General features: G+C 41.7%; 1 protein-coding gene across 1 annotated transcript in view; it reads right to left on the bottom strand.

Annotated features, from left to right (window-relative positions):
* The window catches only part of ARHGAP15 (Rho GTPase activating protein 15), a 309,324-nt gene that overhangs the window by 6,430 nt on the left and 278,114 nt on the right, over window positions 1–24,780 (bottom strand). The window contains exon 12 of the mRNA XM_085308369.1: window positions 17,347–17,452. Within this exon, the coding sequence (XP_085164495.1) occupies window positions 17,347–17,452 (106 nt within the window). The remainder of the gene's footprint in view (window positions 1–17,346; window positions 17,453–24,780) is intronic.

Here is a 24,780-nt window from a genome sequence, read left to right as displayed (position 1 = left end):
ATGCTTACTGTGACGGTCCAAAATCCTACAACATATGGCCTTTTCAAAAAGCGCCGTGTGGTTTTTCTGCAACGAATATATACAATTCGGAGCTCACAGGAAATATCTAAAACTGGTTAATACAGTTTTAAGCTACTTTTTTTTTTTTTTTTTTTTTTTTGCCAATGTAAAATTCTAAGGCACTTTGCATTCCAGTTTAACTTCCAAATGTTGAATTCAAAACAATAGGTATCAGAGATTGGTAACAGAGAAACCAGGTCATGGTGTATGATACGTTAAGAGAGGGGTCAGAAATAGTTCAGACATACTTAAGAGCTTGCTTTAGCTGAAAATAGCCTCCATGGCTCCTGGCCTGCAGAAACTCCATAGGCTTCCTGTACTCTGCAGCTGTGGATTCTTATTACAATTCTTTGGGAAAAATCCCTTCTCTTCAGTTGCTCTGGAACACAAGAAAGAGCATTTGATGCTGTCTTCTCCTACAGACGAGCCTTTAAAGCTGACCGTTGGACAGCTATATATAGTAACTGGACAGCTGACAAGGACACAACGGAGAATGGGTTTCCTCAGGGAATCCCTTGCATATCTTGCAGCAAAAGTTCTTCCCTGGATGAACTGCTTTGGAGTCTAGCCTGAAATGAAAATAACTAAACTAGTCTGAAGATCAGTTCGTAGTTGGCTGAAAAGACTACGGAAAGCTGAAGAAAAGTGTTTAATCTGGCTTGCCCTGGTTTAACAGGGGAGCAGTTCAGAATAAAATCTTTTCACCGGTCTATGAACTTTGCCACCTGTACAACTTCCTTTCTAAGGACATTATATGCTCGTACCCTTACATATACCTCACAGAAGAACTGTCTTGTAGAGATAGTCTTCATGTTGCAGGTGAMTGAGGCCAAGATTTAAAAACACATTTAGATGTGTAAAGGGACTCAAGCAGAATATAAGGGACTAGTGCAAGAATGTGCTTTTGAAGAGCCCTACTTATTCTCCTGCACAGCTAGAACTGTACTGTGGCCTCCATCCCCAACTGCTGCCATCTCAAGAGAGCAGGATAGTTTGGTACCCATCTTGCGCCGAAGAGGGTCTGAAAACTGCACTTCCTTCCCACATCCGTTTGTGCAGCCCCTTTGGGTGACCTTAAGTAGTGGGAACCCAGGTCTAACACATTCTCCAGTCGTGTGTTAATCAATAGTTGTATCTTGCCAATTTTAAAGACAGCTCTTGGAATGGAAAACATCTGGTATTGCCTTTCTAACAGACACACTAAATAKAAATGAGAAATTCATGCTAGGAAGTCCCACAGCTCATCCCAGCGGGACATTGCACAGCATCTGCAGAAGGTCCAAGAGTCCCTTCACCCCACCTAGCCTAGTGTTTGAGTAGGAAGAATAGGACAGTCCTCTCTTCAGAGTTAGGAGATGTGAGTTTGAGCCTCCTCAGGAGGAGGCCAKAAAGTCCTCCTCAGAGGAATGTTACAACCAGCAGACCAATGTTTCTTTAAGTTTTGGACATAGCAAAGGTATGYTCACTAAACCTCACCAGGTCCGTTTGAGTGATACATGTTGACATGGTGATCACACAAGAAGTCCCTAGTAACTGAGAGCCGAGTGTGGCAACCAAATATGCATTTGCAAACTGCTGCCATGGACTAATGTATTCCTTGCTGAGGTCCTCAACTCAAATGGGTTGARCCTACTCTAGGAGACAAGCTTGTAGGAGCATAGCAGTGCTTATATTGTAAAACTAATTCCCTCTGTGCACCCTCTCCCAGCCTAAGGAGAGATAYGGGTCTGAACCCTCGTTTGCATCATGGCCTCTTGACCATTTCTATTTCTGGCTGTTTCCTGTAGCGTGAGAGGAGCTCCTAGTCTGTAACTATGAGTGGCAGTTAGGAAGGAAATGATGATCAGACGTTATATTTTTCACGATACAGAGAATTTAAAGAAGGGTGAATTTACAGAAGAGCAGCCATGTCCTAGCAGGGTAAGTGAAGGGATAAAATTGCATTTTAAATGCTACCACTGCTCTTTGATCTGGRTGGACACCACCCGTGTGTGACAAGGGTGACAAGTTCACATCTCAGTGTCGTTGTGTGCCAAAGGCACAGCGTGCTCTGGTGTCCCACCATCATKCAGTGGGCATGGACAGGAGCTTGTCCCTGTGCTGCAGCCCTGGCCATGCTGCTCTGGCCCCATGGCCAGCCATGGAAGGAGGCTTGGTTCCCACCAGAGCTCTGTCCTGCTCCCCATGCCAGCACTCATCGTGTCAAAGAGCGAGATGAGGCTGGTGGGTAGGCAGGATCAGGAACAGCTCTGCTCTTCCCTGGTAATTTTTCACAAGCAAAATCTTTTCACATAGACCGTCTCATTACCAYGGACGCTCAAGGTCTCTGCCATTCGGAAAGTTGACCCAATTTTACCCTGGGCAGGAATGTTGCCCTACGGGCAAGATGTGACCAATTTGCTTCCTCAAGGCAGTCGAATGAACGACCCATTTGTCTTTGGCTCTGGCTTGGGTGACCTGCAAAATCCAGGCCTCTTGTTTCCTATTTACTGACAACCAGCACATCATGTTCTAAATTTGTCTTGGTTCTTAATTTTTTGCGACTGAACACAAACTGGTTCTGGTTAATGTTCATGAGACCGGAGGGAGGAGGCGATATGGGTAATCCTTGTTATCACTATGGACATTTCTCCCCGAGTTGAAGTTTGTCTGTTTGGGGACCAGCATTTCTCAGGAGTCAGCGGAAGGCCATGAACTTCCACAAGGAACATCACAGACTTCTAGCTACAGCTCCCAGCAAAAGGCATTCATTTTTGCCTTCTCAAACAGCCTCATAGCAGTATATATATCTATATTTCAAACAACTGTGAATCCCTCTCAGAAGCCACAGTACCACGGGAAACACAATTCTTTCCTTAGGGCGAGGACAAGAGAGAACAAAACCACCCGTGACAGATGTTAGACAGATGCTGATGTGCTTCTGAGGGGTGGTTGGATAGTAYAGTGATAAAGGCAGTGTGATACTATGTAAAATAATATATGCTCAGACGGAGATATAATGCACAGATCCCTCTACTGTATTTTTGGCTGGTAGTGTAACTTCTGCTATTATTTATTTTTATTCGACTTCTGATATTTTTTCTGCAGAACAACTAGCTTAATGTAAAGCTCCACCTATCAGAGGTCCTGGATGCTTTTTCAGCGTGTGTGTCTCAGAAGGCAACAGATAGTGTTGTGTGAATAAAGCTTTAACTTTTTAAATTGCTTTAATTTTTTTTTAATTCAAGAATGCCTTGAGCTACATTTCCTTGTAACATTAAAAATAAAAAGCAGTTAGTAACAATCTCTCTTAAATCAAGAATTATAAATATAGAACCTTTATCATCAGCACAGCGCATCCAAAAATGTCTTTGTAAAATAAATCAAATTATATGAGTTAATTGATTCCAGGCAACATCAGCAACTGCAGGTGGAAACTGAATAACAGGATGTTTATTAATGAAGGACTATTAATCAAAATTGACAATATCAATTCCTGTTGCTTTTATTTGAATTCTACCTGCAATATCCATGGACATATTTGCTGAATTTTTAAGTAAAAATTTAAAAGTAAAGAAAATATTAACACTTGGGATTTTAGCTTTAGATGTAGGGCTATTTGTTTAAACAGTGAAAGGATATCCTAAATCCAATTTGACAGGCAATGCCAAAGATGCCAGTGGTAATTAATTAGCACTTAATTTAGACCACAGAACAACAGGATATGGAATTGGTGCTCAGTGCCATTTCCCCTTAGGCTTCATCTCATGAGGGTCAGGAGTATGGCTGTTGCATTGAAGGTCAGTAAATAAATTGGGGGAACACATTGACACTGGACTTTTCATGATAGATATCCTTCACCCTTATTACTGCCTCTGGCTAGCGCTGATGAGAAAAGGACTGCGATTGTTTCATGAAGAACGAAACTGTGTAGGCGCGCGGTTCGAGCAAGGTAGAGTCTGAACGCGCTCGCCACGCAGCGCTCGGGCTCGATGCTTCCCATGGAAGGAGGTCTGTGACAACTTTATAACCGGGCTGGAAATAAACTTTTAGCTGTAGCTTAGAAAGCCTGAGGAACTCTGACAGGCGAGAAAATTCACTTAAAAGCAGTCCTTAAGTTTGCTAGATTTGCAAGCTTAGCTTTAGATTAAGCATAATTAAAATCAATGGAAGATTTTAAAGTGAGGTTAGAAATTAGGTCAGCAAGGCAAAAAATGCATTTCCTTATTATCCTGTTGTCTTTTTGTCTTAATAATATTTGGTATTCCTCCATAACGCTAAAGGCTCTTAATAAAGGTGGATTAACGTTATTAACTACATTTTTCTGATGGGGCACTGAGGCTTTGACACTCTTAGTGATGGTCAGACAAAAACTACATGGCTAAAACCAGAACAACCAGTTCTGATGATAACTCCTGGCTTTTTCTAATTCAGTGAAAGAGGCCACTCTTCTGCAACACACCCGAAAGAGAGGATATATGGAAAGCGTACACGAAAGCCTATGGCACCTGGCTCTGAGAGACACAGAAATTGAATGCTTTGGTTCAGATTTACTGAAAGATGATGAGACTCTGGAAAATGATATAATCCTCCTTCCCAGCAAGCTTACTGCCTCTGTCAACTGGTATTACGGTTTTTCTTCTAATGACCCCTACCCTTATTCCAAAAGCGGGCATTCCTGGGTGGGAAACAGCTAAGAGAGGCCATGCAGCCCAGCTCAAGGTCTCCGGCATTTTGCTGCTTCCAGGGGAAGCTCTGCTCCTCTGGCAGTCTGGGGTGGAGGGTGTCAGCACCGGCACCRACACGCAGGGGTGTTACGGTTTTCTGAAACTCTTTCTTACAAACAACACCTTGCTGTGCTTAAGGCGTCCCTGGCCAGGACGATGGACACCGTGAACTTCGGCAGTCACGGCCACGAAATTGTGTCGCAAGGACTGAACCATTATGGCAAATACTAGATGTTCTCCACTAGTCTAGTTTTATATTTTTTTTTTTTTCTTAAAAGGACTTTTTACATTGCTTCATTCCCCATTGCTACATTCAAGCAGACACTGAATTAGACAGCAGTCCATGCTCAGAAAACGTATTTTGGACACCTGCCCCCCCCCAGGTTAACACTAATTTTAACTTTGCTTTCACTCTGTCACACCTTTTGCAGCATCTCTCTTGACAGTGAGTGAAATTCTGATTAATGTCAAAGTCACYAACAAAACTCCAATTGACTGGGAGCCAGAATGGAGTCAGAATTTCATCTTGCATAAGCTTAATTTTCTCAATTTGGATGAATTTTACTTTTACTAACTCTGCTTTTTAACTCCGTTCAGTCTATAAGCTCTTGCAACCTTCAATTACAGCCTCTTTGTGCTAAAGTAATMCAGCTGACAGCAGATAAACTCAGCCCTGGGTATGAATGCTTTACCCTTTGCCGTAATGCTCAAAAGTGGCAATTGTTTGGAATTTTCATATTAGGATGCTGAACTTCAGATAACCTGTTTGGAAATGTATCTGTACCAGTAAGTCTAGAGCCTCTCATTAAAAACTTAGTCRTATTTTGCTAACAACCCATTGTTTTTGTGCAGTATTGTGAATAGATTGTTCAGTTTTGTGATACAACTGGTGTTTTTTCGTGTTGAAAACAGAGAATGTGGCAAATAATTCTACGAAAATCAGAGAACAAATTCTTCACAATGTTTTCCTTTTTTATGAGCTCCTTAATATGCAATTACTTCATAAATTGTTTTGTTTAAAGTCCTTTTAGGTCCTGAAAAACCTCAGAATATTGACCTATTGATCTTGCCCAACATAAAATCTACATTTTTTTTTAACCTCCATTATCACTATCTTGTTGCTTAAAATTAAAGTCTTCATGCATTGGTCTGCCCAATAGAGATGATTTTTTTGAGGATCTGACCTCAGCCTGGATTCCTATTCTTTCAGGTTTACTTCTGAGCTCTCCACAAGCTACTAGTGCAATATATATGCATTGCATTTGTATCAGATTTGAAAGATGCTTTAACATGCCTCCCAGCATCACAATTGTTTCAGCACTGATATTGAACATGAGTAGGATGAATATATCTCTTAAATGCACTAGTGAGTATGTGCCATGAGTCTTTGATTTCTTTAAACTTATTTACATTTTACTTGCCCTTGAGCAATGAATATACTATGTCAGCATTGTCTTTTCTACTTACACTTTGTCTGTCTTGTCCACTCACCTTAGTTTGATGTTTATTTTTTATGCACGTGTATAGTCCATTGCACTAAATGCACGAACTGCCTGGAGTGGATGATTTTCCATATMTTGAATCTTTCTAAGATGCACCCTTTGTAGTACTGCAAGTTCCATACTATTTGCCAGCTTTAAAATGGCTTTGGATTTTCTCATTAGTTCCTTTTTAAGTCAAATATCCATTCACACGTGCGATGGTTTCAGATGACTGTGGACTAACTGCCTTAGACACTTTGCCAGTCTTTAGTTCTCTATACAGGCAGGCCTGCCTCGCTCAGTAGTTGTGCTTTTTTTCATCTCTCAGTTGTAGCTTAGCTGCATAAAATGACTCAATGCACCCAGTAGAGTMGCAGAAAAGCAGTTCTCATACTCAGTACACCCATTCCCACATTGGTCTCTCATGTGGTCTCTCCCCACATTGTCTTGTTGGTTGATGTTATGCTCAGGCAAGATGTTCTTGGAGATGAAGTTGAAATACCCTGGATATGTCTTTTTACTGCCTTGAGCTCTAGGACCACTGACTCAACATCACTTGGCCCTTGGACAAGACAAATTTCAGGATATCGTTTTGTAGATGCTGAATGGATCTTCCCCTACAGCAGAAAATGAGAGTGGCTACAAAAGGATCTACAAGCTGAGAGACAGTGCCTCCTTAGGAAGCAAATGGTGTGGTTTCAGGATGCAGAGTTGCATCCTGAGTAAGGAGTTGGATGATAACACGTTATCATGTAACCCAGAAAGTTTAGGCAGTTCCTTGCCATAGTGGTCAGATAAAATTTAAAATATATACAGTCATATTCAACAGGACAGTTGACCCAGGAGGTGGTCTTAACTCGGCTACTACTGCTGCCATGACCCTACTAAAAACCCCCTCTGGAACTGAAAATTCACTAAGGACGACGGACGTTCATAGCAATCTTGACCTACTGGAAAGTGCTATAGGGCTGTGCACTGGAGTCTCTAAGATTGCTGGAAGTGTTTGGTGAAAGACTGGACTTGTCAGTGTAGATGGCAATGACCTGGAGAGCTGGAACGGTTTCAAGACAGATGAAGTGATATCCCCAGGTCATTTGGTGGCGCTGAGTCTAGCACTGACACAAGGAACACATTTGGTGTAAAAGGTTTGCGCTTTGTCCACTGAGGTGTCAGGGGGGTAATAAGAGAGGGATTGTTGAGACCTATCAGAACGAAGGAACTTGGTCTTTTCTGACTTGTTTTTCTTGGCTCATCTCCACAGCAGAGGGTAACAATACTCAGGATGGGTGCTGGCAAGCCGGGATCGTTGTGTTCCTAAATCTCTGTGATACAGCCAAGAGGCTAGGAAGTCCTGATATATCCCAGCTGTAGCAGGAGAATCGAGTGACATCTCACCATTTCAGAGAAATGAATCAATCATTTTTGTGGGGAGTCTAACATCATTTTGGGATAGGAGGTCAGGCTGTTAGGCTTCCTAAAAAGGATATTTTTGGCCTTCTCTTTTAATCTTGAGAGAACATGTATCTGGAACATCCCTTTCTCTCAGGCAATAGACACTTGACATTTCCGTTGATAGACTATGATCCTTRTAGACTAGAACATAACTTTTGGAGAGCCTGTTGAAGTTAACCAGTAGCCCAAATAATCGTTTTTTTTTAGGTAGTGATGTTTGGAACAGAAATCTAACAGCTGTGCTCAACTGTCTTTTGATGAAGATAATTTAGGACAATTAAAATGGTGTTAGTTACTTTGCATTACGTACTTATAGGAGTACATCCTATACGTACTTACAGGAGTACMTCCTATGTGAATACCGCAGAGGTTAAAAAAAATAAATAAATCCTAATCTTGAGGAACACAGAATATATAGAGAATACGGCTGCTGGAAGCGGCTCCTGACAGCTGAGAGGACTGGCGGCGTGGAGATGCTGCGACGTTGCATGGGGCAGTGCAGGCAGGGATGGCAGCAATGCTGTCTGGTGGCAGGGCTGAAGCTGCTGCAGAAGCCCAGTGGAGGAGAAAACTGGTTGCGTCCTGTGGCCCAGGAGAGGAGGCTAGTATCATCCACTTGGCTAGAGTTAGCCGTTCCACAGATTTATGACTTTACATCACGCCATAATGCGTAATGTATGAAAAGATAAATATTTTCCATCCAGCAACATCTTGCTGTATTTTCATCTAACTCCACAATTTTAATTATAAAGTGAACATAACCTGTATCAAATTATGATTTTGTTAACATATTGAATGAGGACAAGAAAAATAAATACCAGATTTTATACTGTACAGGCACATGAAGGTAGAGTAAAAAAATCTGGTTTCCTTGACCACATTGTCATAATATGCATATATAACTGCTTATTGAATCCAGGCTGTGTAGACAACAGAAAGAACACTGGCTCCATACCATCACAATGCATGCCCACAACAAAGGGGAGGAAAGAACAGGCTCTTTCATTGCGCCTTGCTAAGTATTACCAACAGAAGGGCTAAAAACATTACCTCGGTCTGAAGTGTATCTATATATCCATGCATAAGTTATTAACTGGGCTCCCTGCGCACAGTTGCTGAAAATATTAATATATTCAAATTATATTCTGGCTACTGCAAAAACTGTAGATCAGACAAATGTATTAAAATCTCCTCAGACAAAAGGAGTCATGTTATTTATAAAGTTCCTCCCCCTCCACCCYTACTGGAACACAAGCCTTCATTGTATATAATATATGAGAATGCAAGATGATCCTTAGACGTCAAAATGTGGCTTAAAGTTTGAATGTAATCATAAAACAGGGACTATAATGCTTGCCATAAACAAATTGTCACTGATATTATGTAACTTAGACTATTCACAAAGCATAAAAGAAGGCAAGAATAAAAGGTGGCTGCCAAACACCATGGGCCAAATCCTAAGATTGTGCCAAACTGCACGAGCATCCAGGGAATTGCAAACACAGTGTGGAATTTGTGGGATTTGCACTCCCCAACGCTCGGGCTGGCTCTATTGCTTAAATTAGAGCAAGATAAAGGCTATTTCTTGAGTCTGTCAGTTTATACTGCAAGGCAGCAAAGCAGCAACCAGTGGTTTCTGCAGCCTCCTCCGCTCACCCTCTCCAGCAGACAAGAAAGTGCAATAAAAGTTCCCTTATTGCTACAGGACCCACTTTTGTCCTGTATCCTTCTTAGATATAAAAATACCTAACTAGATACCTCAGCAACACAGCATGAAAGGGAGGCATAAAATCTCAAATCTGGCCCACTTTCTTAAACCTTTACTATTGCTCCAGAGTGCATGGCACAGCCTCATCTAGCACGCAGACCCTTCAGAAAACACTGCGTGGTGGGGTAACAGCAGCAGAACACGCAGATCGAGGCAGAAGGCCCTGTCTGTGAGCAACAACGAATCCTTCATAGGTACGTTTCTCCGGTCTGGACTTCAGGAGGAATGTGTATGTGATAATATACACACTCCACAGATTTAAATTGTTGCTAATGGTTGCGTTAATGCCCCTTTTCAGGGACAGCAAGCGAACGAGATGGTTGCCTACCGCTTTTTTTCCTCCTCATTTTAAAAGTAAAATGACATTTTTTTCACAGCCTGAAATAATAGTTTGAGCAGAGATACTGGTTTACCTCATTATGAATTATTAGTGGAAAAGTGGGTCTCAGAAGTATGTTACATCTGAAATATTTTTCGTCACTTGAACATGTGCCGTCCAGAACTGGCCCTATTCTACCAGTCACTGGGAACAAACACTTCACATTCACAGATGCTCCTAATTTGGTGTGGTTTGGAGTGTAATTTAGATCAAACGTATCCATGTAAATGAATCAGGGTTTCTTAATTAGGTGCCTCTAAAGAAAAAAACTTGGACCACATCAGTAGGTGTGGGTTTGGTGCCCTCAGTACTGGAATCTTTCCTATAGATGAAGCTTGGTTTTGTTCAGGCATGCTGTAGGTTTTTCTTTCCTTTCTTTCTTCTTTCTTTCTTTCTTTTTTTTTTTCCTAAAAGCACAATAATAAATCTGCAGATGGCATAGACATAAAGACGCTACTTCAGAGGAGCTGTCTAAAACACTGTCTCTTTGGCAAATGCCTTAAAGTAGGTCATTCTGCTGTGATTTAGGTCTATATTTCTTTGCCAGCTTTTTGTTCCCATTACAAGTAGGGTGCATTCCAGTCCACAGATTTGCTCTTCATTTTTTCAGATTGGTTTTTATTTACAAGAATTTGTGGCTCTTCATAAGAAAACGGCCAATATCCTGTCAGAAGTACTAATCATGCACTTGACCACAAAAAGAGATGTATGAAGGTGATAACCTGGAAATGTTGGAATGTGAAATGTCATTCTCCGAAAGCAAAAAAAAAATGTATCGATTCTCTAAGCAGAGTGATTGAAATGATTGTTGCATCTTTTGCAGTGTGTGAAAAAAGATTTGATCTAATGTCATTTCAGAAGTCTCGCAAAGCAGCGTTTGAGAGGCATTGCCCTAGTTGTTCAGGTATTTGTTTTTGATTTTAAACATTTGTTACTGAAAAGCACATATTTTACAGCTTATAAAAAAATAAAAATCAAATCACCAGGGTCTGTTTTCCCATCAAAGTGCCGGGGGATTTACATGTCAAACTCCCACTAGCCTTAATGAATTACCTGCATAAATTCCTTTTCAATCGATAGTAGAATAGATCCTATTGTGTTATATTAATTATTTTGCACAGAACACTGACATTTTGGCATTAAAGCTTTTTTTTTTAAAAAAGTTTCAATGAATATCTTAAGAAACTTCAACCCTTTTATTCATTTTACAGCCTTATTGGGAGAAAAATCCTGCATCTTTAGTCAGAAAAATGAAAAGCATTGCAAGTTTCCTCTCGATGACGTGGTTCTAGACATTAATGCTTTTCTTCCCCGGGACGYGCTGCCCGTTGCACACCCGCAGAGCGAGCGCCCGCACGCACCCCAAGCGTGCGAGGAGCCGGCAGGACCGGGGCAGCCGGCGGCGAGCGGGGGGCGAGAACCGCTCCCCCCGTAACCCTGGGCAAGCGCCTCGCTTCCTCCAGCCGCGCAACTGGGATAATAAAACTTACTGGCCTGAAAAAGGAAGTTATGAGATTTAATTAATGGCTGAAAAGCTTTCTGAGATCGTTTGATATTGAGTAATAGGGAAGGAACGGTATCTTGCACGTATTTGTGCACTGCACCTAGCACAATGGTCCTCTGCAGCCACGTAGGCTGCCGTATCATAAATATTTAAATTAAAACTGTGTTAATTATTTTTATCGCTCTGTTATTCGCTGATACACCAGTGCAGTACATTCTGAAACCTGGTAGCACTGAAAAGCACCAAGCRCAATTATTTGCCTGATGATTGTTATGAAAATCAGGGTTTATATTTTTAAATATGGTGTAAAAATAGAAAATATATCTAAACACAGGCGAAAATGTGGCTTTAATTCCTCATCTTTGTTCACTTTGAAATGGCCAAGCTGTAAGGTATCCCAGGAGGAAGAAGWGGGCTTTGAAAACTCGTATTCCACAACAAGAGGCACTAGGTATGACTGCAAAAACCTCAGTAGCAGGGACACGCACACACACACTCGCAGGGGGAGAACTGAGTAGACCAGCGTGTACTCCAGTAGAGAGAAATAGATTTAACTCTTTTTCTTTTTTCTTCCAAAAAACAAGCTAGAGGAACCTATGTTAAATGGGACAAGTGTTGGCATCGGGCCAGCTTCTTTCTAAAACTTTTGTATAGTTGAAATAGCATAAAGCATGCATGCAAGGGCATGTCTTGATATATATTTGCTCTTCTCATCATGTAAATTTTAAAATTTTCATCGTAGAGTGGGGGGAACACCAGCAGCTTTCCCTAATTTTGCAGGAATAAGACTATAATTTTCTCCCTGTCACTGCCCTGTTGCTTGGGAATGAGAAGAAAGTTCACAAGATTCTGAGAAAGGCCTCGATTGAGGAAGTCATTTGAGCATATATTCTTAATTTCTAGCGCCTTCAGTTAAGGATTTATGGGCTTATGCACATTCCTGAATCTGGACATTTTTTCTGAAGAAAACTCAAGACAYTCTGGTCTCCCATGGGCTCTCTGAGGTTTACTGAATAGAAATTTCTCGTTGTCTGTTTTGGGGGTTGTTTTTTTCATTTAAATAATTTTTACCTTTATTATTATTTTTTTTAATGCAAGGCTTGTATGACTGTTAACATAATCTGTTCCTCTGCTGTGAGAAAAAAAAAAAGGGTTCTCCTGAGCCTAGATTTAATATGTAAGCCTGCCTGAAACTGCTGATATGACACATAGTTTAGGACGTGAAAATCACATATGTTTGCTACATCTCTCCTCCACCAACTTTTAGAAAAAAAAAAAAAGAAACAAAAAAAGTTTGCAGACCTCCCTTGCTTAGCGTTACAAGATGCCATACTTTTTGACAGTATTTTCCGATTCTCCCTCTGCATTTTGGGTACCGCTGCTGGACTTGTCATCACATTGTCATTGCTATATATATTTATATATCTATATATATATATATAGATATATGTGGTGTGGGCTATTGTTGGGCTCTTGTTACACGTCTTTTTTTTTTTTTTTAAAATCTTTAATAGGTAGCAATAATACTGAGTAGACATTCAGTAGTTTCCCAGGGCCCGTGTTCTGCAGAACGTGGGCGAGGTGTCGCTGGCTTTGAGGTGCGTCAGCGTGAGCGTGCGCCGGTTCTTTGGCGCGTTGAGGTTGGGCGCTGCGAACGCGGAGGGGAGACGGCTTTCACAACAAGCTGTAAACATAAATCCTGGATCYCTTGCAACTTTTGTTAGATAAAATATTGGTGTTAGTGGGTCTGTCTCAGATAAACTGCTCTACTCTTGATGAGGAGCTTATTTCCAGTGAAACTGATACAAGCAATTATTAAGAAGAAYGGAGAATTAATAAGAAGTAATGGAGAATTAATAAGAATTAATARGAATGGAGGGGGAGGGCAGCCAGAAGGGAAACCATCACGCCCTGGAAGGGCAGAAAGCCTGGGCTGCATCCGAGGACATTTCGCTGCGCTGCATACAGCGCAGGAAAAACACGGAGCAAACTCGTTCCTTGGATTCGAAGGCGAATCGGAAGGAATTGGCTTCTGYGCGGGCAAGGCAGCCAGAGAGGCCACAGTAACAGATCCACGTGATAAACCAAGAGGCAACCGCGGCGCTCCCCGGGCGCCGGGCCGGCCGTGCCTGCCAAGGAGGCAGATGCTGCTGCTGGAAGAAGATCTTCCACAGTTGGGCAGCTGGGTTCAGCGCTCTCCACCGACGGCGAAGTCAGGCTGGCCTCTATCTTCCCCTTTCATTATGTCGGCACCGATTTTATAGTTTTGTAAATAACGTATTATATTGCTCTTGAGAGACAAAGTAAGAGGGAAAGAAAGGGATTTTGTTCTGCAATGCATCCCTTCTCCGAGGCGTCTACACGAGGGGCGCGGGCAGCTTGGCCACCCCGTGCTCCAGCCTGGTGGGCGCAAGGCAGCTCGAGCCTGGGAGTCGTCGAGCCGCGTTACGGCGGCACCGAGTGCAACCYAGTAAGCAGAGCAGGCTGAGATTCATTAATTTAACATTAATAAGCACAGCTTATTAGCCGAGGCACAGCGCTGTGCCACGCAGCCGCGCGGCTCGCGGAGCAGCGCCGCGGCAGCCCCAGCCGGCTCGGCGCGCCACCAGCCGAGCGGGGCTCCGCTTGCCCCCCGCCGGCAGGCTCCGACTCCTCTCTGCCACCGCGTTTTGCAGTGGTGAGGAAAGAGTGTTTCGTGGTCGCTGCAGAAGCTTCTGTGCAAAAAACATCCAGGCTTTTGGATTGCACCGCTGGCTTACGCTGAGTCCTTAAGTCACTTAGACTTGTCGTGCCTCAGTTTCCCAACGGCTGTGTGATAGCCAGCTCAAGATGCTGCTACGAAAGCAGCGCTGGTTATAAAATACTGTGGGATTCTTAGAGAGGCGCCTTATTAAAATTATAGCTTCATGAGTAAATTATTGCACAAATAACGACTTATCACCTAGAGGGTGGTTGCTCTCAGTTCCCRTTTGTGCGCACAGCCGATGCAAGGTTCCTGCATCATTTGCTGTCCTTTGTACACCTGCAGAGCAGGACCTGTATGGTATATCAGTTTTATGTGGTCCTTGGGCTTCGCTCGCCCTGTCTGGGAGGAAAATTCACTTGTAAATAAACAGCAGGAAGGAGTGGAGTCCTGAGGAACTGGGGCTCTGTTTTCACAAATATAAGAAACATAAATACAGGCRATGTATACAGCAAGCGAGTATCTCTACACATGCTCAAGTAGCACAGCCTGTTTTCTGTAGTCATTTATTTGGGAAAGTCCCTACTCAGATTGGGCTCTGTTGTTTCTTTTATGCGTAAAATATATGCTTGGCTTGCTCAACTTAGGAAGTATGAAAAACCTAATAGTCATTGTGCTCAACTATTTTCAGTATGAAAATATAAAACAATTTTCAATATAAAGCAATTTGTTATGATGTTAGACTGCAAAGAACTACGTGGTATGTCTATTCAGCTGTGTATTTTGTCTCTTTTGCTCATGCATTATATTTGTAGCTGAATAAATTTCATGCAAAGATGAATAGGTGACACATTTTTTTTCCATCATATACAAATACAAAATACTTAAAAGTGCAGGTACTGCGAGCCTGAGCTTTGCTTTTAATACCCATTCCATGGGTTTCATACACAACACTGTGACTTCTTGCAACTTCTAGGGGCTTGGTTTAGGGAAGATGTATGGCACAGGCCAGATCTCAGTGTTAATCCCCGCTGGTGTGTCTGCTGCCAGGGCTTTCTCCCAGGCTCTCTCATCAACTGCTTTGTCCAGATTTCTAAAGAAGGATCCAATACATGTGCTTCTCACATATTGTTATTTGATCTGAACCCATTCAGACTGGCCATTTGAACTGGCCCTTTTTTCCCATTGACAAGCTCATGAGAACATGCCAGTTTTTGTAAGTTTTTGATTTTTACAGTATTTATTCTACTGCTGCTTCTGTATCGATAGGACAAAGGCTCTTAGGATAATCCCTTCCTTCCCTGAGGATGTGTTTGCATGACACACAGGGCTGACTTCCTCCAGACAGACTCGTGTGATTGCTTCTATAATGTTCAACCACCYAAGATGGCCCAAATACCATCTCTTCCTGCCTTCCATCACTGCGCTGCTGCATCACTTCAGCATACCTCTTCTTTCACCGTATTCCTTCAGTGACCCTAGCATAAGCACACGTCCTTATTTAGGTGATACATTTGCCCTCCTCCCCTTCCGTGGAGCTGTAGTCAAGCCAGGTATTGTACACATCTGCATTACTAAGTATCACTATTTAATTGTTTTTTAGTTTTTTCCCCCAATCCCAGTCTTGGTCCAGTTTCGCCAGTTATTCTGTATACATACAGCAGGAAACAATTGCTGTCCTGAAGAGASTGTGCTCTAAAGAGGCAAGGCAGACAAAGGAAGTATTATCACCACTTTGTAAACAAGGAACCGAGGCGCAGAGAGATTGAATGATTTACCCAAGGTCATACAGAACATCTGGTCAAAGCCAAGAACTGAACCCAGGTCTCCTGAGTCCCAATCAAGTGATTTAATTGTAAGATCAAAGACTTATTGTGTATACYTGATATCATTCCCCTAAGACAGGGTAGCAAAAGTTTCTTCAGGTTAGGATCAACGCCACGTACAATGAAGTAAGTTTTATAGATGACATATCTGTTTGGGCAGCATGTACCTGCTTCTAGCACTAGGGTTCTTCCCAGGAAATAATTTCCCTTATGATTCTTCCATTGACATCAATACGCTATTATCCTGCTCCCGATAACCCTCTGAAGGAAAGAATGTATGCACAGGCTCCATCAGATGAATACATGGGAAAATRATTTTCTTCAAGGCCAAACTCCGTCATTTTATAGACTGTTTAAAATCCTTCCGTGCTTAATTAAACGGGGACATTCCCACAACTATATATACACTTCWTTTTACAGATTCGTCTGGCAGTTGCACAACAAGGAAAAGGATCTACATCTTTTGTATATATATATAAATACATATGTCAGGAGAAGGCTGCAGAAATGGTCAGTATAAAGGCATCATTCATTGTAAGCTGGAAGTAGTCTTTTACTTGGAGTCATTATTATTCATTTACTGGGGTCATTATATCATTCCTGAGATGAAATACTCCTCTGTGTACAGAGCCTGCATGGGGCCCTAGATACTACTTAGTCCCTTCAATTTTAAGGGTAATTTGGCTGAAAAGTGGCTGTGCAAATGGCACCGGTTAGCCCCAACCCCAGCGCTGCTCGGAGAGGAGGAACCGGATCCTGCCCTCTGTATGCCCCTGTCCTCTGGTCCCTTACTGCTGCCCGGTCCTTTTGCAAACGAAACAGCTGCACGTTTGTTTTCRAACAAACTTTTGGCCTATTTTTGCTGTAAATGCCACGAAACAAGAGAGTGAGATCCGAGGCTGATGTTATGAGCCAGCACCTACAAACTAAGCACGACAAGTGTAGGAAGCACGGGGAGATGACAAGCAGTGGACCCTCACAGCAGCACTTTTACGGAACAAAATCCGGGTCACCTCTGCCTCTCTAGCATTCCAGCAACACCAGGAAAGCAAAGCCGCACTCCCAGACCTCTCGTCTGTGTTTCCTGGGTGCTCCGTATCGGCACGAACTCCACTGTGTGCTGCAGGAGCTTGCAGTGTATTTTCCCAGCTAAGCTGCACGGGTGGTTAGAGAACGTCAGACGTGCGCTGGAACGTGCTGCATTTGCTCARTTCAACGTACCTGTTCCTTAGGCATACCGGCGGGTCTAACTGCACACACAGAAACTTACTGCTCTGTTTCCTAACACAGGGAAAATTAATGCTTTTGCTTAGACACGCTGATTCTTGAGCAGAAATAGGATGTACATAGATACCATAAATCATATTTAGTTTTGCCAAAAAACATAATTATCTTTGGTATTTTGGATTACATTTCCAATAGGATTTGGACACCACACTTGAATTCCTTTTCAATTACCAATCCTTTAGTACTACAGTTTTACTTACTTCTTTAGATGTTCAAAGAGGATTTTCATTGTCTCATAGTTTGGTTTAGGGAGCTTTCTTACGAGACTCTTTATGGATTTAATGCGAATGGCGCTGTCCTGGATTTCTAAGGAAAAACATACAGAAAAAATACATTTGAGTGCCGTATTAGGATATTTCTTTGCCCAGTGCTTTATCAGCTCTCTTAGAAAGAAAATTCATCATTAATATATGGTTAAAAACAGAATATGTTGTACCTTCTGTCATCTTTACAGAGCGCACGAGTAACTTACAAAGATTAAAAAGAAAACTCTCAAAATCTTAAGGAAATATTTTCTGGTCCACAGAATTAGATTTTTAAGCTTCTTATTTATTTTATTAGATTATTAGGCCATTACCCTAAGCTCAAATAATTTCAGGTGGTAAAGGACTGACATCATAAGTGGAATATCACTTGGGAATTATATTCATCCAATGATCCAGTTTCTGTGGTGGACAATTTTCCCATATGGCCCATATCGTGCCCTATTTCTCATCATATTTAAAGTAGCCATATTTGTGAATCTCCATCCGTAACATTTCACCCCATAAAAGCAGGAAATATAAAATGATTTGGTAGTCTTTTTACTCATGCTTTCTAATGATTAATCTTTTCATGAAACTACTCTACCACAGCTGTTTTCTAATACCAGGTGTACCTCTAGTGTCTCACAATTGTAATTTTTGTAGGGAAAAAATAGGATTTCAAACTTGCAATTAGTAAAGAAAACAATGTTGGACTCTGGCTCTTTTTCTTTTCTTTTCTTCTTCTTCTTCTTNTTTTTTTTTAAGTGATAAGAACATTGCTATTCCTTTTGTTAAGATAAATCCTGTTTTAGCATGATTTATTATTTTGGGGAAAAGGTTCAACTCTGATATTTGCATTGATTTTTATAAGATGTTGCAACTGAATTAAAAAGTCATGTACAACTGTGCTTTCATTTAGGAACAGATTAGATAAGGTGCCAGTAGGTCTGACGTAGGGAAAACATCTTGCTTGTTACATGCCCTAGATAACCTGAGAATTCTTTTCTGATCTTATCATCTATGATTTAATTATCACCTATCATTCTTCAGATATCTTCGTTTTTAATATTCATATTGCCCTCACACCCAAATATCTCCATCAGGATTGAATCCCAGTTGCAGTAGATGCTGCATAAATAGGCATGATGATTAGTGTCTTGATTCAAAATTTTACAAAAAAAAAAATTATTCTCAACCAAAAATTTCTGGCAGCTGAAATGAATTTTAAAATTAAAATTATTAATTGGATGGTATTCTTTCTTCATCATGTAACCCCTGTGGAGGTTAATACTTCGTATCTGCAGACACGTGTATATTATTTATATTGCTAACATTTTATATATCAAAGACAAAAGTGCAAAGTAACCAATGAATATGCATTATTTTCTAGTAAAAAAAAATCTTTTGTATGATTTTACACTATACAAAGTCATGTAGTTGGCAATAGTAGTAATGAAGTTACACATAAATGAAGAATAACATTTCTAAGTATTTTACTGTTTTGACCTATACAGTCCCTTAACTTCTGTGCAGCACRAAAACCCCACAAATCCTGAAACTCAGACATCCCTTGATTTTTCTGCCCCGTGGCAATAGTACTGGTTATTTTTGTCCATGGGACAGGTTATCTGTCCAGCGGAAATAGGGTTGACGCTGCAAACCAGAACGACCCGAAGGCTGCAGAAGGGAGCGCTGGAGCTGCTGCAGGCTTTTTGCTCGAACTGCATGGCGAGCCTGTGATCGTACCAGAAACGTCACGTTTASGTTGATCAGGGCTGCCGCCACTTTGGAAATAAAGCCGCTCAACTGATTTTATAGTTCTATTTTCTCTGGAGGCTTCAACGGACTTCGGGGGGGACCGAACCCCTTAAACTGGCSTAAGAAAAGCTCAGTAGAAGGCAACGCTCGCTGCTTGACCATTGCAGGAGATCTGCAAGGAAATGCAGCGCAGCCCAACTTCGCCGTGGCCTTTTGAAGGACGTTTCCCTGCGTGCTCTGCTGATTAGCCCAGACGCTAGCTTGGCAACCACCTCTGCAGGCACGCAAGCAGCTGCCTCAGCGAGACCGCGGCTCCTCCTGACACGTATTTGGAAAACAAACAAACAAGCAAGCGCGATGTTCATTTACGAAGAAATTATTTATCGAGAAAACGGCAAGGATCTTAAGCTTCGTGTTAGGGGCTTCGGCTCGCGAAGCCCCGGCGCCGACATACAGGAGACGGGATGCTTAGCGAGGCCCCAAACCACCAAATCCTGGAAACTGTGCACAGACTTAGCGTGTGAATCAGCCTATTTGTTAATTGTTGGTCTACGGTAAAGGAAGGAGAAGCGGGCAACATGTGGCAACTTTAGTCAGCATTTCTGAGCTGGGAATGATAAACACCTCTGCCCAGCTCTGGCATTTATCAGTACTGAGATATTATTACCACGTAGAGTCACAGCATGGTTACTGTTATCATCAAAAAAAAAAAAAAAAAAAAAAAAAAGAGCCAGCTAATCTTAATGGTTTGTAAAGCCGTTACCTGCACTGCTCTGACATTTATCATGATCATTTTACCACATGAGTCCTACATTGCAAAGGTATTTTATCTGGAAGGGACATCACTATGAATTATTATTTGCAGCTAGGTAGAAAATTGTATGTTGTAGATACCTTTTCTCATTATAAATCACAGTCACATTTCACCATTTCCCACACAAAGCTGCTGAGCCCAGGCTTTTTGCCATAACACTTACTCTCGCTCCCTTTTATAGTTCCATGAAAATATTGGGCACTCTTTCATTAAAATGGTTGATATTGGTTTTTTTTTTTTAAATGCTGTATGCGCTTGATTTTTTTCTAGTATAAAAGAATTCGTTTTTCCACTTGAGAAACTGAAGAGGATAAACTGTTCATTTTTTTTTAAGCTTACTCTTGCTTCAGTTTTAGTGGCTAGGCTTGTCTTTACTCTTGACCTTGTTGACGGAATATTTAACAGATCAGATGCAAGATCTTATGTTTCCGTTGCGATACCTATGTATCTGCTTTTCTGCTGTAAAGTCTTGAATTCCACTTTTGTAGAAATTTTCTCCTTTGGATTCCTAAATAGGAGGATTTTTTTGTTTTGTGTGTGTGCGTCTGTGTGTGTGTGTTAAATTCTCCAGTTAAGTCTAGAAAATGGAGAAGACCAATTTTGATAAATAGTAGGCATTACATTTTTTTTWGTCATGAAAATTGAGGAAAATCTAGGGAAAGGATTCACATTTGGGAAAGTTAGACTGTCTTTTCCCCACAAGGATTTCAGAAGGAATAAAGTCATCATAATTGCATATATCGAATGAAGAGTGAGAGGATGTTTAATCCTTTTTTGTRCTCTGGGTAAAATATGGAAGATGTAGGTGATAATTTCAGCAGATGAAGATACTCCACAGTGAATCACAGATGGTATTCTGTGCAATATTTTCATAGAACGTATATTTAGAATTTGGGTTACTGTCTTTAAAAATAGGGCTGGCTCCCTTTAACAGCRCAAAACTGTGGAGATGCTCTCTTGTTTATAGCCAAATGAAGAATGCATTGAGAAAAAAAACACTTAATATTACATAAGCTCTTTTGTAAATGAGCTTGAATAAACATTTGAACATAGGAGGGGAAAAAAAACCCATGATGTGTTTGCAACGTTAGCAGTGGCTGGGTAAAAATGAATGAAGAAAGTAACCTTTAGCACTTGTGTCCATAAAGAATACTTAAGCAAATCCCGCTGAATCTTTCTTTTAATCATTAATTTTAAATGGACGTACATGTTTACAACAAGCCACTTTGTTTCAGAACAGGAAGTCCACGGTTTATCTCCAATAACTCACGTTGGCTGGGAAGGGATGTATGTCTCTAACCTGACATGCATTCATTATTTTGCAAGGTAGTGGAGTCTGACCCATGACCCGCCTCAGACCTGCTGCATTATTCATGTCTGACTTACTTTGTATAGTTTTACTATAGCACCCATTTCCCCTTGCCAGGCATTTCAGCTGCTTGTGCATGTTTAATGTTAAACGGCATTTATGGCTCACATTAATGCCTAATTTTATCACGAGCCATGGTTTCTTTTTATGCTCTTGAGCCTCAGAGCTGAATTGCTGAAAAAACACTGATTTATGATTCTGCATAAAATATCAGCCTATTGATCTGTCACCTAATCTGTGGGGTTTTTTTGTTTTTTTTGTTTTTTGTTTTTTTTTAAGCACGCTTTTCTCCGATTTCTTCCAGGGCTCCTCTCACCTTGTTTTGTTTTTTTGGATAAGATTTCTGCTGTGGTTAAAACGTCACACACTGTTGCTACAGCAAAATCTGCCTGCCAAGAGTTTTTCCAACAATTCACGACTGATTCAGCTGCTGAGAGAAAGACAGGTCTTGTTTGGGGCTTTGGGGGTTTGTTTATTTCTTTTTCTTTTAATCGGAACTGAGCGGGTTAGGTGGATTTTTGAGTGCTAATGAAATCGTGAGACTTATGGCGCTGGCTACAGCCAGCCGTAGTGTGGGCAGACGCTCTGCGAGCTTCCCCACTGTGCTGCTGTGCAAGCATCCCCGCTGTTATGTTTGCTATAGTTTTAATGTCTGTGAAAAATTCCTGATGCAACTAAATTATGTTCTGCCCTCTTGTTTGTATAAATAAACACCCAACTTAGCCAATTCATCTTGCTCTTGCCCATTTCAGAAGCGCGCCCTGTCACACGATGCATAACCCCGGTGCTCGATAGCTTTGGTGTTATCAGGGAATGAAAACTTGCTTAAAAAAGAATGCAGTTTTGGCTTGATATATTTTTTTTTCCAGAAATGTCAACAGCCCAAAAGGCTCTTTTCCTTTGGTAGGTCTTCATATTCTGGAAATCATGCTGCTTAAAATACACACACACATACACACATATATTAAAAAAAATTCTTTGTGCCGCTTTTAATATCAGGATATTTTAATGTTACTATATGCAGCACAAAGGTCCCAATTTTGATCACTTGCTCTACACTACAGCAAGCTTTTTGTGGCGATGCATTGTGAAGTACTTTCTTGTTTTAAAAAAAATCTATAAGTGTTCAAGCTAACTAATGTTTGCTATAAGGAAAATAACCAATTTGTGATCGGAATTGATTTTACTTTTTATTCATGCCTCAGAAATAGATGTTGCAAAAGAAAATGGGAATTACATGAAACCTCTCTGTACGGGCAATTGATAAATTCACCCTATGCGTTATAAAGTGGAGTTTTCAATGAATATTCATACAACTTTTGCAATCCATTAGCAAGAYCTCAGACAATGAGTTTGCAACTCGGTCTCATTTAACAAAAATATACGTAGAATTAATGGGAAAAAGCAGCACTTCCAAAAGTTAAACTTTAATGCCTCGAACTCCAGGTGTCGGAGTTTGAGGGAAATAACCAATAATAGTCATTTTTTACATATTTGATGGGCCTGATTATGCAATGTGCAACTCTAAATGGCTTATAGCACATTGTAGCATGGTTCCATCCCATTGGCTGCAGTAGGGTGCAGGCAGATGGATGACAGTGACAAGGAGAGAAGTGCTTTTGCTTAGCCGTGCGTTAAGATGCCATCCAGAAGCTCTGTGCACTGCAGACACTTCATTAGGATGCCAGGATAATGGTAAACTACCACTCAGAGTGACACCCCATTTCCTGCTTACTGAGCTCTCCAACCTCGGCAGATGTCAACAATCTCACAGTGCTACAGAGCAGACCTAACTTTCCAGGCACTTTGACTCCAATTTTTTTCCCTTAACAGTGCCATACATTACATGCAATATGTAACAGCAAGTACCAAACAGAAAACAAAATTTGCTGCCCTAATTATAACAAAGCGGCATCTGACTTCGGTACCGCGTGCCCGGCGTACGCGCGACCCGCTCGGCGTTGTAAAAAGGGGGAATTGTCGGTCAGTTGGGGAGGTTAATTAGACTTTGAACTTTGCTGGCTAACAGCGCAAGTCTGAGCCCGACTGAAACGGCTGTGCTTCCCTACCAACTTCTACGGAGCACAGGAAAAATACGCCGAGCTCTTTTCTGCTGTTTCGCGTTGCTCTACGCGCAGCCTCGCACAGGGTTTTCTGCGCGGAAAGAGCAGCTGGATGGCGTGATAGTTGCCCTGCAAATGCACAACTCGAGGCCGTAACACGCCTCCCCAGCGGCACCGAAAGCCAGCAGAAACTCTGTGCTGCAATACCTACCCTGCACTCCCTTCCGGAGAAACACAAGGAGCTGCCTGCGCTAGTAAAAATCCCCTTCCGAAATAGAAACGGAGTGTGTAGGGTCACCAGTTCTAATTTAATTTCTTGAGCCTCGCCAGTGTATATTTTTGAAATCAGGGATCCTGCTTATTTTTACGTGGTGCTTTTCCTCCTCTCTTCGGCCAACCAGGCGTGCTAGCAGTTGCGCGACCACCACGGCGCTAGCCCATCGCCGGTTGTTTTGGAGGTGGGACAAGGCACCCCCAGCAGGCACGGGGAGCTCTCTGCTGGCTCCCGAAACCCCCCTCCCTGGTGGGCTCCTCTCGGCCCCCTTTGCCTGAGCCAAGGGCCGGCCTCGGCGGGTGCCCGCCGACGCTTGGATTCGGCTCCAGGCACAGGAAAGCCTGCAACGGCTTGCAAGAAGGGCTGCGGTGGCAAGGCGCTGCCTGGCTTTCTCCTCGCATGAAAATTAAGGAATCTTCACTAAACGACAGCAAAGATGGGGCCGTATCCTGCAATATTTACTCAGCTGCTGTCCCTTTCTCCCCTGGGCAAGGTTCCCACCAAAGGTCTCCAATAAACTCTCGCTTAGCTTGCTGAGAACGTCGCCTCTGGCTGTGCCTTGGAGAAGTAGGATTGGGCCCCTGGTCAGTACTTCAGGAGAGATCCCATAAATACAGTGAAGATAAGAGATAGGTTTGAGGTGATTAAGATGTAAAATTAGACGCTTAAATAAGAGATTTTTTAAAAAAATATGCTGAAAATAATTTTGTGAATATTTGTTCTGATATTTTTGCTCTGCTATGCCTAACCTTCAGTATATTAACATCCAGCAAAAGAAGGAAGCCAGGAAGCTGATTTCTCAGATGACCCATACGAAGGGGTTAAAAGAAGTCGGTATTTTTAGTAATCAAAGAAAACCGTACATTTTATTCTTTTTTTTTTCTTCTAATGTAGGGGGGAAAAAAAAAAGTAAACAGCATCTCCCCAAGGGAGATTTAGATTTGAAGACTGTTCATTATATCATTTGAATAAGACTAGACCTGGCCTTTTGACTTTGAACCACTACCAAATTTCAGGCTGTGAGGAAATTGTTCTACATTTCCTGACAAATTGAGTTAAGCAGACATTAAGTGGGCTTTAAGAAAACAAATGGCCATCTTTATCACAGGTG

This window comes from Rhea americana, unplaced genomic scaffold, assembly GCF_003343005.1.
Source record: "Rhea americana isolate MKP2758 unplaced genomic scaffold, rheAme1 scaffold_105, whole genome shotgun sequence".
NCBI lineage: Eukaryota > Metazoa > Chordata > Aves > Rheiformes > Rheidae > Rhea > Rhea americana.
This window is presented reverse-complemented; position numbering and strand designations above follow the sequence as displayed.